At 34.0% G+C, this 18486-nt stretch overlaps 4 protein-coding genes across 5 annotated transcripts; 1 reads left to right on the forward strand and 3 right to left on the reverse strand.

Annotated features, from left to right (window-relative positions):
- Window positions 1-930: 930 nt before the first annotated feature.
- Window positions 931-3742, forward strand: LOC114167103 (protein NRT1/ PTR FAMILY 1.2-like). Of its 2 annotated transcripts, XM_028052056.1 has the most exons (4): window positions 933-1285; window positions 1385-1602; window positions 1812-2365; window positions 2468-3742. In XM_028052056.1, the coding sequence occupies exons 1-4, from the start codon at window positions 1174-1176 to the stop codon at window positions 3414-3416; spliced, it is 1833 nt and encodes a 610-aa protein (XP_027907857.1). In that variant the 5' UTR covers window positions 933-1173; the 3' UTR covers window positions 3417-3742. The 2 variants fall into 2 exon arrangements, with proteins under 2 accessions (XP_027907856.1, XP_027907857.1); XM_028052055.1 differs by having other exon boundaries at window positions 931-1602.
- Window positions 3671-4754, reverse strand: LOC114167105. The gene is made up of 3 exons (XM_028052057.1): window positions 4466-4754; window positions 4231-4371; window positions 3671-3974 (listed from the first exon to the last, which is right to left on the reverse strand). Exons 1-3 carry the CDS (start codon window positions 4640-4642, stop codon window positions 3813-3815), a joined length of 480 nt encoding a protein of 159 aa, XP_027907858.1. The 5' UTR covers window positions 4643-4754; the 3' UTR covers window positions 3671-3812.
- A 1036-nt stretch (window positions 4755-5790) lies between these two features.
- On the reverse strand, window positions 5791-9354 carry LOC114165806 (ruvB-like protein 1). Its single transcript, XM_028050390.1, has 12 exons — window positions 9186-9354; window positions 8911-9099; window positions 8478-8609; window positions 8244-8393; window positions 7914-8069; window positions 7659-7793; window positions 7317-7382; window positions 7126-7232; window positions 6617-6716; window positions 6427-6518; window positions 6279-6348; window positions 5791-6175 (listed from the first exon to the last, which is right to left on the reverse strand). The coding sequence occupies exons 1-12, from the start codon at window positions 9273-9275 to the stop codon at window positions 6086-6088; spliced, it is 1377 nt and encodes a 458-aa protein (XP_027906191.1). The 5' UTR covers window positions 9276-9354; the 3' UTR covers window positions 5791-6085.
- A 1070-nt stretch (window positions 9355-10424) lies between these two features.
- Window positions 10425-16894, reverse strand: LOC114167163 (malonate--CoA ligase). The gene is made up of 17 exons (XM_028052152.1): window positions 16323-16894; window positions 15301-15470; window positions 14896-15048; window positions 14575-14773; window positions 14382-14473; window positions 14045-14114; window positions 13855-13907; window positions 13606-13713; window positions 13250-13348; window positions 12998-13090; window positions 12792-12869; window positions 12322-12426; window positions 11876-11966; window positions 11397-11470; window positions 11089-11268; window positions 10891-10944; window positions 10425-10778 (listed from the first exon to the last, which is right to left on the reverse strand). The coding sequence occupies exons 1-17, from the start codon at window positions 16489-16491 to the stop codon at window positions 10722-10724; spliced, it is 1845 nt and encodes a 614-aa protein (XP_027907953.1). The 5' UTR covers window positions 16492-16894; the 3' UTR covers window positions 10425-10721.
- Window positions 16895-18486: the final 1592 nt, after the last annotated feature.

An 18486-nucleotide genomic window follows, 5' to 3' on the forward strand; every position in this document is an offset into this window, starting at 1 on the left:
TTTTTACAAAATATTTTGTATAAAACACTTTTCGCAACAAATTTTGTAGAAAATACTTATAAATTTAATAATTTTATAGAAAATGATTATTCACGAAGAAATTACCTTCCAATTAAGATTTTTAAAAAAGATGGCAGAAAAAGTTTTTTATTTTTACAATTTTTTTTAACAATTTGCAAATAAATTTCATATAATATAAAAATTTCTAATAGTTTCAGGAATATAATAAATTTTAAAGAGGAAAGGCAAAGTGTAACGCACTACAAATTTGCCTTTTGAAATTCAAGTAGACCAGAAAATAAAGCTGAGATGAGATGATCACAAGATTCCAAAACACTAGCAAAATTACAAACTTTCCTTTCATGTCCTTTTCACAAAGTTTTAGGTAAAGTAAACTTCTTCTCTTTTTCACTAATTTTATATTTATAAATGGTCTTTTTTTAGAGGCAACGGTTTCTAAAAATTATAAAATGATTGATTGAATGAACGAGATTGAGAAGAAACTAATTGATGGAGAAACAAAGAAAGGTTGATGGGAAATAGTATATGTAAAATGTTTTTTGTTTTGTATGAACATCAAATAGATTCTTTTTGTTTGTCTCATGTACAGAGCTCAAATTCTCAGAAGATATTAAAAATATATATATAATAAATAATAAATAATTTTTATTTTATCGATTGTAAATTTTCTATTAATTATACGTAAGAATAAAGTGATGGGTTTGAATCTATTAAAAAATTCACACTGAATTAGAGATATAACATAATTAATAAATTAAAAATGGTAAACTGTTTTTACAATTCTTCTGTTAAAGTAACAAAATTCATACCCCATAGTTGATTAAAATCAGAAAGTCCCACTTTGACATTTACTTGCTAAATTTGATTATTAGCATTTGAAAAAAATTGCAGTGAAAATATGGTGCATCATGCATCTGATTCATGTATGTGATGAACAAAGCATTATTAACATTACCTCATACATTGTAAGTATCGTTGGACAGTGATAACATAGAAAATGTTTGCTATAAGTAACATGTTCTAACAGAGACACACAGAAACAGAAACATGGTACTTTCGAGCTCTTGCAAGTTCTGACATTTTTATCTGCTGCATGAAAACTGGTATTTAAGAGCTCCCAAACTCTGTGTTTGCATTGTGAAGGAGGCAACAATGGAGAAGCAAGTGGAGCTTTGTTCGAGAGAAGTTGAAATGATGGCTTCACAACACATTCAACGACCACACAAGGAAAAGGGTGGTTTTGTTACCATGCCTTTCATCATGGGTAAACAAAAACATTTTCTGGTTTGGTTTGGTTTGGTTTGGTTGCTTCAGATTGATGGATTCTCATGGTTTCTGGTTTTGGTTGTTTGTGTTGTTGCAGCAAATGAGGCACTTGCAAGAGTTGCAACATTTGGTCTTCTACCAAACATGATACTGTATTTGATGGGGAGTTACCATTTTCATTTAGCCAAAGCAACACAATTGCTTCTATTGTCCTCTGCAACAAGCAATATCACACCACTCGTAGGTGCTTTCATTGCTGATTCTTACTTGGGTCGATTCCTCTCTGTTGGGTTAGGATCCACCATCACTTTCCTGGTACTCTTCAAAAACTTTAGATTCTCTGCTGGTTTTTCTGTATTATTCTTCTGTTGTGTCTTCAAAATACATTGATAATCACATTTTTAAAGTACCAAAATAGTATCTTTCTAATGTTAAGTAAAGAACAACACCGAAAAAACCAGTTTGAGCGTTACAAGATATTCAAAACATTGATTTTATCAAAACTTGTTTTGTTCTTTGAACAGGGAATGACACTCTTGTGGCTAACAGCAATGATTCCACAAGCAAAGCCTCTTCCTTGCAATCAAGAACCTGAAAGATGTAACTCAGCAACAACTGGGCAAATGACAATGCTAATCTCTTCCTTTGCTCTCATGTCACTTGGAAATGGTGGTCTTTCATGTTCCATGCCATTTGGTGCAGACCAGGTCAATAAAAAAGATAACCCCAAAAACCAGAGGGTCTTAGAAACATTTTTCAGCTGGTATTATGCTTTCACAGCTTTTGCTGTCATAATAGCCCTCACAGTCATAGTTTACATCCAAGATCATTTTGGGTGGAAACTGGGTTTTGGAGTTCCAACAGCACTTATGTTCATGTCCACTTTATTGTTTTTCATTGCTTCTCCACTTTATGTAAAGAACAAAGTTCAGGGCAGCTTAATCACTGGTCTAGTACAAGTAATTGTTGTGGCCTATAAGAACCGGAAGCTTCCATTACCACCAAGGAACAACAACTCAGCTGAAAAGTACCATCGTAGGAAGGACTCTGATCTTCTTGTTCCTGATGAAAAACTAAGGTCGATAACATAACACTATCATTATTTTATCATGTTATGTTGTGCTTATTCTTATTCACTGGATCAAAAAAATATGAACTTTTGCAATGCTTTGTTTTCCAGGTTTCTGAATAAAGCTTGCATCATTCAAGATCCTGAGAAAGATATAGCCTGTGATGGATCAGCCACGGATCCGTGGAGTCTCTGCACAATAGAACAAGTGGAAGAACTAAAAGCTATTATGAAAGTTATTCCTCTGTGGTCTACAGGGATCATGGTATCAGTTAACATTGGAGGATCTTTTGGAATACTGCAAGCTAAATCCCTCAACAGGCACATCAGTTCTAACTTTGAAGTTCCTGCAGGTTCTTTTCCTGTAGTGTTGGTGATTACAATATTTCTTTGGGTGGCTCTTTATGACCGTGCCATTATTCCTCTAGCATCAAAGATTGTAGGAAAACCGGTTAGGATCAGTGCCAAGAGAAGAATGGGAATTGGATTGTGTTTCTCTTTACTCCATTATTCAACTGCAGCAATTGTGGAGACTATAAGGAGAAGAAGAGCAATCAGAGAGGGACATGTTAATGACATGCATGCAGTGTTGAATATGTCTGGAATGTGGCTTGTTCCTCAGCTTTTCTTGGCAGGAATGGCTGAATCATTCAATGCAATAGGCCAAAATGAGTTCTATTACACAGAGTTTCCCAGAACTATGTCAAGTATTGCTTCTTGCCTCTTTGGACTTGGAATGGCTGCAGGAAACTTTTTATCTAGTTTGATTTTCAGCACTGTGGAACATGTTACTTCAAGAGGAGGAAAAGAAGGGTGGGTTTTGGATAACATTAACAAGGGTCGTTATGATAAGTACTATTGGCTTCTTGCTCTACTCAATGCTGTTAATATACTGTATTATCTGGTATGCAGTTGGGCTTATGGACCCACAGTTGATCAACTATCTATGTTTTCTGAAGAAAATAGTTCAAATGAGAAACCATTAACTCAAAATGGCACTGTGAGCAAGGCATCACATTCACATGACAGTGAAGATATTGGCTTAAATGTGAAGAGTTAACTAAATTTGACAATGAATAATTATTGAGGGTCTATTGAAAAGGTTGTAAAAGTTAGTGAACACAATGGTTCAAAGGAAGAAGAGTTAACTGAAGTACCTGCAGATTCACAGTGAATAGAAAAAGTATATGCTTTACTAGTTGAGATGTTGAACTTTGTAGGAACATATACTACTTGGATAGCCATATTTATATATTTTCATGTTCTGATATGTAGTAGTTGCAGATATCAACAGCTAGAACATGATATTCATTGTTTAGAAGTAATTTCTACTTTAATAGAAGGAGTATCAATGAAACAGCTACAACATGTCACTTTTGATTGAAACAGTTTACTTTCACATGGTAGAAGAAAAGCAGAATCTGCATTAACAAAAAAAATGTAAAGGAAACATTGGTTAGAGTTTACTAGCTTGGTGTTTTGCATTCTTTGTAGATACTGCCATCCACAATTTTCCTAGAGCAACCAATTCTGCATTCTTCTTTTTTCTGACTTCCACAATCACTGAAGTTAAATCATCCTTCTTTCCAACAACCTTTGCTTCTATTTCAACCTCTTCCTATTGTTGGTAGGTAGAATTAATAAATGCATTTGTCTTACAAAAATTCACAAAAACTGTTACAAAAAGGTTAATCCATTCATACAAGAACACAAAATCTCTTAACAAAGGTCCATCTTTCAGAAAGTGGCACCTTGCGGTTCATTGCAAAACTCTGATATCATTGTTACGAAAAGGTTAACATGTTCGTCTAAGAACACAAAATCCCTTAACAAAAACCAAAGATATTTAGATGTCAAGATGAAGAGAAAACTACCTGAACCTTTGCCATTGAGAAGTATGAGATATTTAAGTCAAGAGTGACATGGTGACATTGGTTAAGTGTGTAGGGTGCAACACTTCCAACCATGTCTACTAATGTTGCTATTGCACTCACATGCCAGTTTCCACTTTCATCCTATAGAAACAAAAGCCATAACTGTGATTGATTCAGACATAACATAACCAAAAAAAAGGCTTAAAATGAAACACAAAGATGAATGCTTTATTACCAACAAGCCAGTGTGTATGATCATGTCACAAAGAAGAAAACCTTTGTGTGCTTTTACAAGCCGAAGACCCTTTGTGGTGGAAGTCTCTATCTGATTACCATAAGTTCCATCTGAGAGACCTTTTATCCATTTCTGAACATCCTCAAAACAACGATTTTTCTTCTCTTTCTCGATCATCGCAGAAAACCGACCGAAACAAAACTTTTCTCAATTCATAATTCATTTCATCATTCTTTCTTAAGGTTGTAAAAACTGGTTACAAAGTCAACTCTGTTTTATGACAAAGTTACAATACTTTTATATTTATTCAGTTCTAAACCAGTTTGGATTTTATGCGATTCGGTTTAAAAATGGTTTTGGTTTCAAAGCCCTCTAGGTCGAAACTGATTTTAAGAGTTAAAAATGATTTAATATTTAAAAAATGAGTTCAGAAAGAGATTATCCAATTTTATTTTTAAAAAAAAAATCTATGAATACATACTTTATTTAATGATTAAGACAATTAAATTTATATTTTATTTTTAAACACAATAACTTCTTTTTTTTAACATTTATACAATCTATTTCATTGCAAACTTTTAATTTGGCTGTAAGAGGTTTTAACTCTTGGTAAAGAATGAACATTAGTGTGAAAGTGCCGTATTTAGTGGAAACGATTGTTTGTGTATGGAACAGGTAGCATTTTTCACATTCTCTGATTTTGTTTTTCTTTGTTTATTCTAACCTTTATTCATTAGATGAAAGTCGTGCCGTGTTAAGCTTTTCTTTTAAGCATGCGAGTTTCACGTAATGGTTGAAAACAGTGTGTGGAAAAAAAGAGAGCACGCGAGGATCACGTGAACTTTAATATTAATTTGTTTAAAATATCTAAGATAATAAAAACTACAAATTTAAATTAATTATTTGAGTACATTTATAATTAAACCTATTTATTAACTTAATTATATAAAATATGAAATAAAATATGCATATTTCAGAAATTAAATTTATTTTTATATCTTGTTTGCAATAACTAAATTGGTCTAAGTATATATTTTTATTAAGTGTAATACATATTTTAAAATTGAATAAATAGATATAATTTTCGTCTGACGACATTTATAAAATTTATTTCATTAAAGTAAAATAAAAAAGAATTACTTAGAAAAAGAGAAAAAAACATTAGTTAACATTATTAACGTTTTTAAAAACATTAGTTAAGCACGTCCTAAAGTATTCCAAAAGCAAGCAGAAAGCTGTAGAATTGAGGGGATAGAAGTTTAAGACCATTAAGTTTGATGAACATAAGTAAATTTTGAAGTGCAGAAGAAAAAGAATCGAAAACATGGGGGAAAAAACTGCCTCGTTACATTCCATGTTGCCTTTCTGTTTCAGTCGTCGAAACATAAGAAATAATCTCAAAACAATTTCAGCAAAAAATTACAGCACACTTTAACCCTTTGACTCTAATCCAGTGACTGGTTTTCTTGTCTCAGGTTTCTGCTACCATCAATAATACCCAGATGAATTCTATGAACCAATGGTCTCGGATCATGCAGGGGACAGCAGAGAAGCAACAAGCAAACCGGTTGTAATTAAAACCCAACCACCAGCTCTTGCAACAGTTTGAAAATAATAATATTACGAAATGTATTTCTCCTGCTGCTCTTGAAGTAATTTGGCAGATGATTTGGCATCCAAATATAATGAACAAACCTCTTCAAGATCCGCCTATAAATTTCACAATAATAATAATAATTCATAAAGTTGAAGATAAGCACGTAGTGAACATTATTTCAAATGCTGATATCAAATAGTTCAACTTCATTATTACCTTGCATATATTGTCTCTGCCATTCATTTTTGCTACAATGCTGGCAGGTGATAACAGTTGAACTGCATGCCTGGTAAGCAAGCAACAGGTGTAAGAAACATAAGGAAAAGTATAGGATAGGAGAACAGACAATCTAGAATATGCAGACCTTAAAGATGTTCGTTGTCCAATATCCCCAAGGAAAGCTAAACTTTCGTCATCCACCACCAGTTCCTCCACTTGAGCACGGATAGCTAGAATCTGTTGCACAGGTAAGTAGCATGTATGTTGGACATATCAAAATACATAACACTTAACATCTTTAAAGTATAGTCAAAGAAATATGAAGGTAATACTACCTGTATCATTTCAGCAGGACCGTAGATTTGTGTTCGAATGATCACCAACCGATCCAGTAGGTCAACAGGTATGCCGTGAGGACTGCTCATATCAGTTCCTCTGTATAAAAAAGCAGGCAATAATGTTCAAATTTAGCAAGGTGAGATAATTAAAATCCAACCATACCAATCTAACAACTAATCAATATGACCATTTACTTCAAGTTCACATTGATTGACGTAAAATTGTCAATTAAGTGTCAAATATACCCTAAACGTCAACGAGGGTCTACAAACAGACGCTTATTTTTCAATCTTTACTAGTGACAAGCATTGGAGTCTTATATGGACGAGAGTTAAACTCAACATCAAGGAGTTATTTGAAAAAACTAATAAGTCCCATGGTGAGACCTGCTATGATAAAAATACGCCAAGAATGACTGGCTACCAATCATCACACTGCATTCATTTTATTTATCAAAATTTACCACTGGACAAAAACTTTAAAAGGAACATTATTTTCATCGTACCTTACATTACATATTCCTCTATTAGTAGCAAATATTACTATTGGAGATAGGGAGCTCTCTAAAGCACGATTCAAATATGAAAAACACTCCATGTCTAACATATGAACCTGCAAAGAAGCATTAATACTTAATTATTTAGATGCATTAGTAATGCACTAATTAGTTAGTGAGAAGTTTAATGACACAGTCACCTCATCGATAAATAGAACTCCAGGGACAAGCTCTGCCACACCTTCATCAATATATCGATTGACAACCTGTCACCAACAAAAACAGTTACCCTCTTGTTTCCATATTATCCCCGCTTTTCTTTTACCTTTGGTTTCTTCTGGTTATAACTCACAAATATAATCTAATCAATCACCATTTTCAATTTATGTATAAAACATCTGTAACAATAGGTCATACATCCAATTGTCATTGGATGTATTTGGAGAAATTGTCAAGAGAAACCCTCATCTTTAGACCCTTAATTTTTCCCACAATTAATTAAAGAATAGACTAGAAACTTGTATCAGAAGTTCTGAAAATACCTTGTTAATTTCTTGTCTCAACTTGTCAGTGATTTCTGTTTTCCTGGGTTTCATCATCTGACCCATAAGAGATAGAATATCTTGTCCCCCTTGAGGTCGTGCATTGGCAGCATCCAGATCATGTAAGGTTACATCCTTTAAGAACAAGCAATTCAAATCACAATAAGAGATCAGAAATAAATAAATAATAATAATACTAAAATAGAAACTCTAAGAGGCATTACATTGATATAAAATTGGTTTCAAATAAAATACCTGAACAATCTCCTTTTTCTTGTGAACCTCTCCCTTGGGAAGTGGAACATACTCTTCTGCCTCAAGGTCAAACTCTGTAGCAAAAGCATCACTTCGACCCACCCTTTTTACAGCGCCACTATTTGCCTCAATGTATATAACATCCCCAACGGCTACCTGCACCACGTATGCAGAAGTCCCAAATCAAAACATCACACATTTGTTCACACAAATATTACATACCTTTAAAAATAAAACAGCCCCACACAAAATAAACCAAATAAATTAATAACTCATAACTAATTTACAAATGGTAGCACACAAAGAGCAAGAGGAAATCATAAACCTCACCTTTTCCTTGATCAAGGCATCATATATGGTGGGATCCAACTTGAGTTGCTTGGTTCCTTTCACTGTCTTCAATCCAATTATCACATGGCTAATACTTTTACCATAACCACCTGATACGCTCTCAGTTTCTTCGGGAGTGAGCTCAGTCACCTTATACAAGACCAGCAAAAACATCAACAACAATAGTTACAATGCACAACCAGTATTGATAAGAGACAGCAGCTATAAACTCACCTCTCCTTCATACACTTCCTTGTTTTCCTTTATACGCAGACCAATGGCCCGTCGAAAATTTTCCATGAGCACTTCAGTCTTCTTCACTTCTGAGGAGTACACTTCAGAGCCAACCATTGGACAGAATGGAACCTACAGAGTGGCATAAACCTTATTAACAGTGAAAATGACGGTAAAAACACCAAAATAAAAAAACAACGAGTTCAATAAATGGCTATACACCGAGTGTCATCCAATTAAAAAAAAATATATCCGTTGCTATGACTCGCTATGACTCTTAAGATCGTTATAACAAAAGTGAATGACAAAATTAACATATACAATATATACACAACGGTTTATAATTAGTTGAGAACGTTAAAATGTTTTACACTAACAGAACATAGTTTTCTTTTTCTCAAGCAAATAAAAAGCAGAAGAATGAATGTTGAACCTTGGTGCCAAGCTCTTGGCTTATCCCGAGTGCCAGTGCAGTCTTTCCGGTTCCAGGTGGTCCGGCGAGAAGGAGTGCACGGCCGGCCATCTTCTTCTGGCGAATCATGTCGACTACGAGACCGGAAGCTTCTCTGGCTTCAACTTGGCCGACGAAGCCGGCGGCAAAACGCGATGCTTTTCCACTCGCCTGAGCAACAATAATCAAACTAAAATTGAAACTGAAAATTGCAGACCTAACACAGAAGAGGATGAGAAAGAGGAAGGAGAAGGAACCTCGAGCCCTAGGCCTTTGATGTGAGTGTGAGTAGCAACACGCTGTTTCTTGGTGGTAGACTGAACCTCTTCTATTTTCATCTTCTCCATTTCTCTCACTGTCTCAGGTTTTGCACTTTGCAGCAGCGGACACAGAGCAACAACAAGTAACGAGAGAACGCGCTTGAAATGAAAACACAAGGGAAGAAGAACATGAATTCACTGGGCCATGGTCTAACCCAGGCCCATATACATAAACCGGCTTTGCTTCATTTTTTATGTCAGCTTCTTCGTGCACCTCCATATATTTCTTCCGGCACCTCTATATAAAGAAAATTCCTATTTTGATGAGGAAAAATCGAAGAAATATATGGACGTTCAGGAAGAAACTATCATTTTTCATTTCATTATTGCCTATTTCCTCGAGCACCTTTCTCGATTATTGTCTATTTGTGACTTGAAAATTTTTCCGATTGTAGAATCTAGAACTGATTGTGAATAGTAACGTTCAAATTTGAAATTTAAAAGTTTATTTTGAATTGTATAATTGACAGGTAAATTTATTTAAAAAAAATAATTTCTAATTGTCCAATTCATAATACAGCTTTAAAATAACTTTCAGTTTGTACAATACAGAATAGACTTTCATATTAAGAAATCAATTTTAAATTACTAATCTCAAAAATGACTTTTAAATTACATAATGTGAAAGTAATTCTAAAAGTTTATTTCAGATTGCATGAATAAGTAAATAATTTTTTCTTAAAAATAGAAATTGGCTTCCGGATTTCAAAGCCTATTATAAATTGAACAAACTCTTGTATAACAAAGACAAAAGAAAAACTTTAACGTTTATTGGAGCGGGCCCAAATTAAAAAGAAGTGTTAATCGAGGGGAGCGGGCCCAAAGTTAAAAGCAAGTGAAAATCCAAAATTATAATGATGAATACAAAACATATATAAGATAATGATATATTGATCATTTTTTTTAATCCATCATTTCAATTATTTATTTTGATAATCTAAGAATGGTTGAAACGATGGATTAAAAATATATTAAAATATTATTATCCAAATATATAAAATAATAGCTATTTTATTAAAACATTGGTTCCTTCATGTCCGTGTTAATTCTTGAATCTTTTTGTTAACTATTATTAGCATGAGCAACATATATTATTAACAATTTCCAGAGAACCCTTTCAATAACTCATTCCATTTTACAATAAAAATAAACTTAGATACTGAAAGACAGATAAGGGAGTACTAAAAAAACTGAATAGCTAAATATTACATTTTTTTTTTTACTTTTAATGAATGTTTTTCATTAAATACATTCAATCAATCACCTTCATAAATAAAGCTAAATTTGCTAAACTTACTGATATTTTTTTTTCCTTTATCTACCTCTCATAAAATGCTAAAACTTATTGAACTTAATAAATGAGAGAATACAGAGGTTTCTACTTCAATAAATAATTGGTGAAATTTTATTTGAGATTTCCACCATCTTTAAAAACTGGCTTCACAACATTAAACTTTGACCACTGAATAATGCTCAAATGGTGTTCACTGTTTCTGAAACCACCAGCTTCTTCAGCTCCTTTTTATTTACCTGAAATTTCACAGAAGAAACTATTAACTACTTTTCCATTCCAGAAGGCATGTCAAGGTGAAAAAATGGAAATTATGTTGACAAGAACAAAATAGAAGCAAAAGTAAATTACCTTCCCCATGGCATTACGAGGGAGTTTTTCCCACAGGATTAGTTTAGTTGGAATCTGACAAAAATATAAACAAATTATCAGAAGAGAATAATTATGCCTTGTTCGATAGCAAAGTAATTAGCAGCAAAGAAAAAACAGAAATGGTGCATTTTAATTGTTTGGTTGGGTATGAAAAATAAGAATTTTGAGAATAATTACCTTGTAAGGTGCAATTTTGTCTTTGGCCCATATGGTTAATTCTTCTAGGCTTAGAACAGGCTTTGATTCTTGATCTCTCTTCTTTTTAGCATCAGCATGTGGCACAACGATTGCACCTACAATCTCTCCATAGTCGTTGTCTGGTAATCCTAAAACGCAGCATTCTAAGATAGCTGGATGCTGCAAAAAATGTTCTGATTGTGAATATCAATATATCATCCCTTATATTCAACTCTTCCATGGAGAAAAAATGCAACAAATACATGGAGTTGATAACACCCCATCATAAAAAAATGGTAGCAACTTGCCTCTATGATTACTGATTCAATTTCTAATGCAGATAACTTATAGCCACCAGCCTTGATTATATCAGCATTAGTACCTGTTAAACACGTAGAGAATGTACAGAACGTTATTTTTAGTTTTATTTCTATCACAAACGTTTCCTCCAATGTTCAATTCTAGGTCTCTTAATGTTTATGCATGGTCAATGAAGATGAAATAGTTCAGTTCTCATGCATGTCCAAAGAAAAATATCAGGAAAAACCAAATTCTCTGGCTATCAGCAATTAGGGACAAAAGTTTTTGACAAACAGGTACACAAATTTAAGCATTTTTTTTCTCTTACTTCTTTTGTGATATTTGTTTTGGAAAAATGGGAATCACTTGGACAATTCTAGAAATTTTCAAACTGGATATGTAGTTATTAAGGCATGAGAATCATCCTACTGGATGCACTCAAAGTTCTCACTTTTATGAGCATACACAGAAATATAAATTTCCTTACGTCCTAAAATGATGTAATATCCGTCTTCATCTGTAGTAACTGCGTCTCCAGTCTTGAAGAATCCATCATCAGTAAATGATTCCTTCGTTATCTGCAGGGACATAGAAAATTTTCTCAGAAGTAGATATGATATCCTTTTCACCATTCCCTATATTAGGAATCTTGGACTTTTGGTTACTGAAATAATATTCTATTCATTTACTGTGTTCAATCTTTAGAATTCTGGAACTTGTGTTACTCAAATAATTGCTTACAGCCTGTCGGTAACAGATAGTGGTGGGGCATAACAGGAAAAGATTGTAGCATAATGTACATAAATCATCATGTAATGCATTATTTATACCTCAATAACAGTTTGGAGGAGCATAAAAAGTAAAAGGAACAGGTAACAATTATTACTAAATGATGATTTCTGAATCACTGAATAGAAGAACTTGAAAAAGTACCTCAGGAAGTTTCCAATATTCTTTAAACAATGAAGGGCTTTTAACGCAAAGTTCACCCATTACATTTTTGTCATTCTCACTCTCTTCATCTGCAATGATCTTGACCTGTCAAGCAGACAGAAATGTCAGCCTTAAAATTCCATAGGATATTTCTTTGACATTGAGTGTCCATAACACTTGAGACAACAACTCTAGGTTTTTAGTACAAATCTCATAGTATGCCAAACTAAACATTGAATGCGTCCTTCAAGTTTCAGTCATATATCACTTTATTGAGTGTTTAGAACAATAAATTTAGTTTCCTTAACCTGATTTGAAACTTGAGCACAGACCATTAGTTATTAAAGTCTCTACTACAGTGTAGTTTAGGCTATCTGATTTTGTAAAAAGATTATGCTGTAGTAGAATGAGAGATAAAACAGCCAATTTTCGATGGCAAGTAGCAGAGAACATCGTCAAGATCAACTAACCTGTATACCAGGAAATGGTTTGCCCACAGTCCCTGGCTTGCGCTCACCTTTCAATGGATTTGACAATGCCATAACAAACTAGAAACATTAACATAAGACCATAAGATTCTTCTAAAAAGATCATTGTAAATTGAATAAGAAAATTATTAAAATATATATACATGATTCAGTACAAAGTTGAAGGACTTCAACTAAAGATTACTTACTTCAGTCATGCCATATCGTTCCAATAAGCGATGCCCAGTGATGGCTTCCCATTCTTGCATAACAGGTAGTGGAAGCGCTGAGGACCCACACATCTGAATATTAACATGACAATATATCAGATCTCTAAGATTGAATGAAATCAATATCCGTGCATGCTAATTTTCAACACCAGTGAGTTACATATTAAAAATTGACGAACAAACATTACTTTAAAATTGTTCAACACATGCTACTGTGACTCTTTTTCTTACCATAAGACGCAAGTTATTTGCAGCAGATGCTGAAACCTGTTGAAGCTCAGGATCCATTGCATTGTAACCTTGTATGAGTCGGGCATAGATAGTTGGAACCTTCATTTAAAAAATGATTAAAGTATAATCAGATCACCCATTCTAATCACAGCAAATAGTTTACAAATGAATTATAAATGAACAAACTGTGCATAGCATAGTACATAACATAGAAAAGCATCAAATGGCCTACAATTTACAAATGCTATTTTTGTATGTTTATATCTGTAAACGTTATTTTCTCAGCCAAGGTACCATGAGAATGAAACATATGATATACTATATATGAGAGTAATCCTTATGAGAATTATACTTACTCCAGTGAACACGGTTATAGCATCATCAGCCTTAGAACCATCAGTTGGATATGACTCACGCCATCTCTGCCAAACTCCCCTCACACTAAATTTTGGCAAAAACTCAACCTTCAACAACACAATAGATTATTAGCCACTAAATTTGTTTAAAATGGATACTATCTATTTTGAGGCCACTAGAAGATAAGTTAAGATTTTTATTTTCTAGTTGTCTATTCTTTGGAAGCATAAGTGAAGAGAGTATATTACCGAGGAGCCTGCATAGAGAGGGGCCATTAAACCATTGAAAAGCCCATGAACATGTATACCATATACGTTAAGGATTGACATAATAAAGATATCTCAAATCATATTTTTGCAAACATACTAAAGATGATATTATGTTTTAAATAATTTCAAAATTATTGAACAATGTATACAAAGAAACTTTCAAGGATATGATGTAGTGGTAGACAATGCAGAAACTTGTCAGCAGATGTGTACTCCCATGCTTTTGCCAAAGTTTGGACCTAAAATCAAAGCCAGAATTAAAAAATATATATATACTTAGAAAATTAATAGCAGGATGAGTTGGACTGATAGGCTTAAGTCGACAGGGATTATATGCATTCTGATTAAATTCAAATCATAAACAGTAGTTCAATCATGAATTGATAATATCACACTAATTTGCTCAATCACAGAGCCCACGATAAGGAAGAGGATTTTATTTTAGTAGATGATGAAACTTTCAATTCTATGTAATAAATGTAACTAGAGATAAACATGAAGCATACCTGGGAAATGATGCTTTTGTGTGTATGAACAACACCCTTAGGTTTACCTGTAGTCCCACTGGTGTACAAAATCAGTGCTGGATCTTCTTCACCTATGCCAATGGATATGAAAAACAAAGAAAGAAATGTCAACAGATTGCTAGTGAAAGACTCTACCGATTCCATTTATAAAAGCTGAAACTGATTTTCTTACTTGATCCTCCTATGATATCATCCAAATAAATCCTGTCTTCGTGAATTTTCCCATTCCCATTCTGTGAGTGTCCATTTCTGTTGTTCTCTGAAGAAATGTTGACAACAGATGGAAGATGAAAAAACTTGGAAGAGCTTTTATTGGCTACGCTTTGCATTAATTCGCTATGCTCTTCAGTACTCAGTATTGCAGATATATCCTACAGCCATATTATATCAAACTTCTATTAAGATTTAATCCACAAAGCAGAAGTAAAGCACGAAGTTCAAGTAGAATAATTAAATAGCTAAATTAAAAAAGAAAAGAGACTCCAACACATACCGAATTATCAATCACATACAAGAGCTCTACTTCTGGATAGCTGGTTGCAAGGGGAACAGCAACACCTCCACTGAGCCAAACCCCAATTATTCCAGCAACAAATTCAGCAGAGGGCTTGGCTACAATTCCTATTCGAGCTCCACCAAGATTTCCCTGGGTTTCGATACCACTTAGAGTTTAGTCAATATTTTAAACATATTCACAAATGTAGTACTACACACGAATGCCAAGCAACAGACGAAAATTTTTGTTAATCTTCCATTTTTAGCAGATCTGAATAGAATAAAAACTGTGTTTTCTTATTGAGAACATAATGTCCCCTACTTTCAAGCTTCTTCTAAGTTTCCCCCGTGAAGGCTTTGTTCTAGCAACACAATAGTAAGGCAATTGTAAGGTGTAACTCACTGTTAGTGCATCACCGCCACACAAGAGATCAGATATCTGCTGTGCTGTTGAGATGAGTTCCTTGTAACTATAACTCTTCTGATCAGCTCTGATAGCAACATTTTCATGAACTGCAGGTTCTTGCCTAGCAATTGCTCTCACCACCTCCATTAATGTCGCAGGTGCAGATGCTATATAAAAGGAAGAAACAGTCATATAACCTTTACAGATGGATTTATTAGATATTAAACAGATTCCACGTGATGTAAACTGAACAACCATAATATCACTTTGGTTTTTTTCTAAAGTGACTAGATAACCACAAGAAGCAAGATGGTCCTTCTAAACTTTCAAGCACACCAACATCACTATCATAAGATCATAATTCATAACAAGTCAAGATAACCTCATCTTTCGTGTTTAAAGCTCTTGATCTTCCTGGACACCAAAACGTTTAGACCCAAGGTCCATAAAGCAATAACCAGGTTTTTTCACGGTACTAATCAACGCTACAACTTCATCAACAATTAGGAGATAGATACAAAGCCAAAAAGCTGCTTAACACAAACAAGATGCTTCGAATAATATCTATGCTTAGATACTTTTTTCTTTAAAAAAATCCAAACTCCGTGTGCTAATGCATGATGTTAACTAACGTTAGAATATAAACAAACAGAGTAGAACGCAACGAACAGTTCCCATCAAAAGTAGTACTTACTCACACCCAGAATACAGTGCATTCAGATCAAAACAAAATTAGCTCCCAAAAAATAAAAGAGAGAGGAACGGAGAGAGAAAGGGAAAACACACCCTTTACTTCTGCATGCAGTAGTGACATACCACAACAATATATTCCATCAAATTCAAGTTCAAGATAGAATTTTTTTTCATGGGTCTAATAACCCAGTTGAAAGAGGGATGAAAAAAAAACAAAAACAGTGATCCCAGAAGAAAGAACCCCCAGAAGCAAAAGACTGAAGTTCAAAACAGTAAGAAAGACAATTTAAGCGCGAACAGCCAATCAGAGAGAAGGAGAAACTCACTCGAGAGTGGACGAAGGTGAGCGAAAGAGAACCTGGGGAAGGAAACGTGATGTGGGAAAAGAGGGAAAGAAGAGGAAGTTATGAAGGGATGGGTAGAAAAAGTGCGTAGGTGTAGAGGGAGAGGGAGGAGAGTAAGGTGTTTGTTGAAAGCTTTCAATGAGCGACTCATTTAGGTGACTGGTTGATATTGTGACCAGCTAACTGAGCGGTGGAGTTAGGTGGAATGCAAACGGCGTGCTCCAAATTCTATTTCGCACGTTCAATCTTTTACCAGCTTAATTTGTCTTCTTCTGAGTCAAATGTGGCAATTTCGGAAACTGTAACGTGCCCTTATTCAATTCCAATTCCACCACTCTTTCTTATTTAATTTTTCTGGGTTTCCTCTGTTTGGGGAGCTTTCTGCTAATTGTTTCTTGGTTCTGGAGACCCTTTGTTACCATGATATTAACGTGAACACGATTGTGCGTCACCACTTGCAAGTTGTTACCACATCTCGTACTTGTGCTGGCCTTTTCGATGATAGGCTCTTTTGTGGTAGAGAAACAAAAGATTTCTTTTTCTTCTTTGGTAGGGTAGGGATTAGTTATCATAGTACACAAACAAAAACTGGATTTCTTCTTATATATATAATCAAAAGTATAACTAAAATATACACAAGGATTAGCATAAAACAATACACATACGTAGCGTACTTTAAATCGATGTGCATAATCGGAGACGAGCCCACCAAATTTTAATTTCAATAAAATGAATAAAATAATAGTGGGTCACACTGACAACAATTCACATGTGTTTTGTTTGACCAGCAAGATTTGATCTTTTTTTATGTGGGAGGTCTTCAATTAGATTTTTCGAGATTTGGACCGGTGGTTATACTTATCTAATGATTTTTTTGGTTTGTTTCTTATACGATCTATTGAGGTAAAAATTCAAAATAACATTAGATAATTGGTTGTTCCAAATGTTAGGTGTTTAGTGGTCGGAGCGATGATCATTTTTACAAGTTCCTGACAAGAAGGTTCGTGTCTTGTGGTGTGTTCATTATCTTTCACGCAATTCTGCAATAAAAAAATGCAGAAGAAAGAAGCATGTGCAGAACTGATTCCACTTTTTTAAACCTTTGTGTCAGTTTGCTATCCTAGCTTCTCGCTACTAGAAGGGTCCAAAATGTCTGACCCCAAAAGCTATAGGTTCTCAAATGGGGTTGCAAATCTCAATGTATATCTACCACGTCATTAAGGAGTAGTTAGCGTAGAGAATACAATGAACTTTTTCGGATTATCTGGTGTTAGTTGGCAGATTGAAGGGGTTATTTATTGATTGCTATGGACATATTATGGTCCATGTTATTAAGAAACCGTGTGGAAATTTCGGTTGACTGAAAATTGATAACTTTGATATAACTAGTTTAATAAAAAACAATTGTCTTAAATTTAAGTGCAAAAGATGGGATAATAAATTCAAATCTCACATTTCATTTCATACAATTTGTTTCTTCAGCTATTTTCTATGTGAGAATGGTAACGGATTAATACATAGATAAAAATACCGTTTTGACTTGAAATTTTGATAGGTGTAGCTTTATTTTGTTTTGGTTGTGTACCCAATTGTTTTATCTTGTTTAGCTTTCGATGCATCCAAGATATATGGCATTGGTTTCAATGGCTACGTATTGCAATAGAACCAACCCAAAACTAATGTTGCAAAGAAAAGGCACAAAAATTGAAGTCAAAGTAGATGATGAAAACTGACTATGCTATATTTAGACCACGAAAATAAGTCAATTGGTACGTTTTCATCACTTTATACAAACTATTTGTTGATGTAAAACTTCCTGTGGCCATGACCAAAAGAACTTCATTCAAGTGGGTGGAGAAAATCTTTTGAAAGGACATCATATTGTAAACTTAGAAATATATGATAATGACAAATTCTGGATGTCAAGACTCGAATTATAAAGACTTTATGGATTGATATGGAAATTAAGCAATGAAATCCACATGTATATTTGTACCAAGCTTGGGTGTTGACAATAAACTAGGGGCATGTTTGTTTTAATTTCATAATCAATTTCACCCACCGTGTACTCCTTCCAAAAAAAAACTGTGGTTGAAATTATTTCAGGCACCCATTTCAATTATGTTCATCGATATAAAACAAATTC

This window comes from Vigna unguiculata, chromosome 10 (genome assembly GCF_004118075.2).
Source record: "Vigna unguiculata cultivar IT97K-499-35 chromosome 10, ASM411807v1, whole genome shotgun sequence".
Classification (NCBI taxonomy): domain Eukaryota; kingdom Viridiplantae; phylum Streptophyta; class Magnoliopsida; order Fabales; family Fabaceae; genus Vigna; species Vigna unguiculata.

Bases quoted from the DNA above. Each gene is read 5' to 3' on its own strand.
- LOC114167103 (XM_028052055.1), top strand. From the start codon at position 1,174: ATGGAGAAGCAAGTGGAGCTTTGTTCGAGAGAAGTTGAAATGATGGCT. The intron at 1,603-1,811 runs GTACTCTTCAAA...TTCTTTGAACAG, and splicing joins GATCCACCATCACTTTCCTG to GGAATGACACTCTTGTGGCT. The intron at 2,366-2,467 runs GTCGATAACATA...TTTGTTTTCCAG, and splicing joins GTTCCTGATGAAAAACTAAG to GTTTCTGAATAAAGCTTGCA.
- LOC114167105 (XM_028052057.1), bottom strand. From the start codon at position 4,642: ATGATCGAGAAAGAGAAGAAAAATCGTTGTTTTGAGGATGTTCAGAAA. The intron at 4,372-4,465 runs GTAATAAAGCAT...TTGTTTCTATAG, and splicing joins TCATACACACTGGCTTGTTG to GATGAAAGTGGAAACTGGCA. The intron at 3,975-4,230 runs GTAGTTTTCTCT...TACCAACAATAG, and splicing joins TCTCAATGGCAAAGGTTCAG to GAAGAGGTTGAAATAGAAGC.
- LOC114165806 (XM_028050390.1), bottom strand. From the start codon at position 9,275: ATGGAGAAGATGAAAATAGAAGAGGTTCAGTCTACCACCAAGAAACAG. The intron at 9,100-9,185 runs GTTCCTTCTCCT...ATTGTTGCTCAG, and splicing joins TCAAAGGCCTAGGGCTCGAG to GCGAGTGGAAAAGCATCGCG. The intron at 6,717-7,125 runs GTACGATGAAAA...TTTTTTATACAG, and splicing joins AGAGGAATATGTAATGTAAG to AGGAACTGATATGAGCAGTC.
- LOC114167163 (XM_028052152.1), bottom strand. From the start codon at position 16,491: ATGAGTCGCTCATTGAAAGCTTTCAACAAACACCTTACTCTCCTCCCT. The intron at 15,049-15,300 runs GTGAGTTACACC...ATCGAAACCCAG, and splicing joins GTGGCGGTGATGCACTAACA to GGAAATCTTGGTGGAGCTCG. The intron at 13,349-13,605 runs GTAAGTATAATT...TTTTAAATGAAG, and splicing joins CTATAACCGTGTTCACTGGA to GTTCCAACTATCTATGCCCG.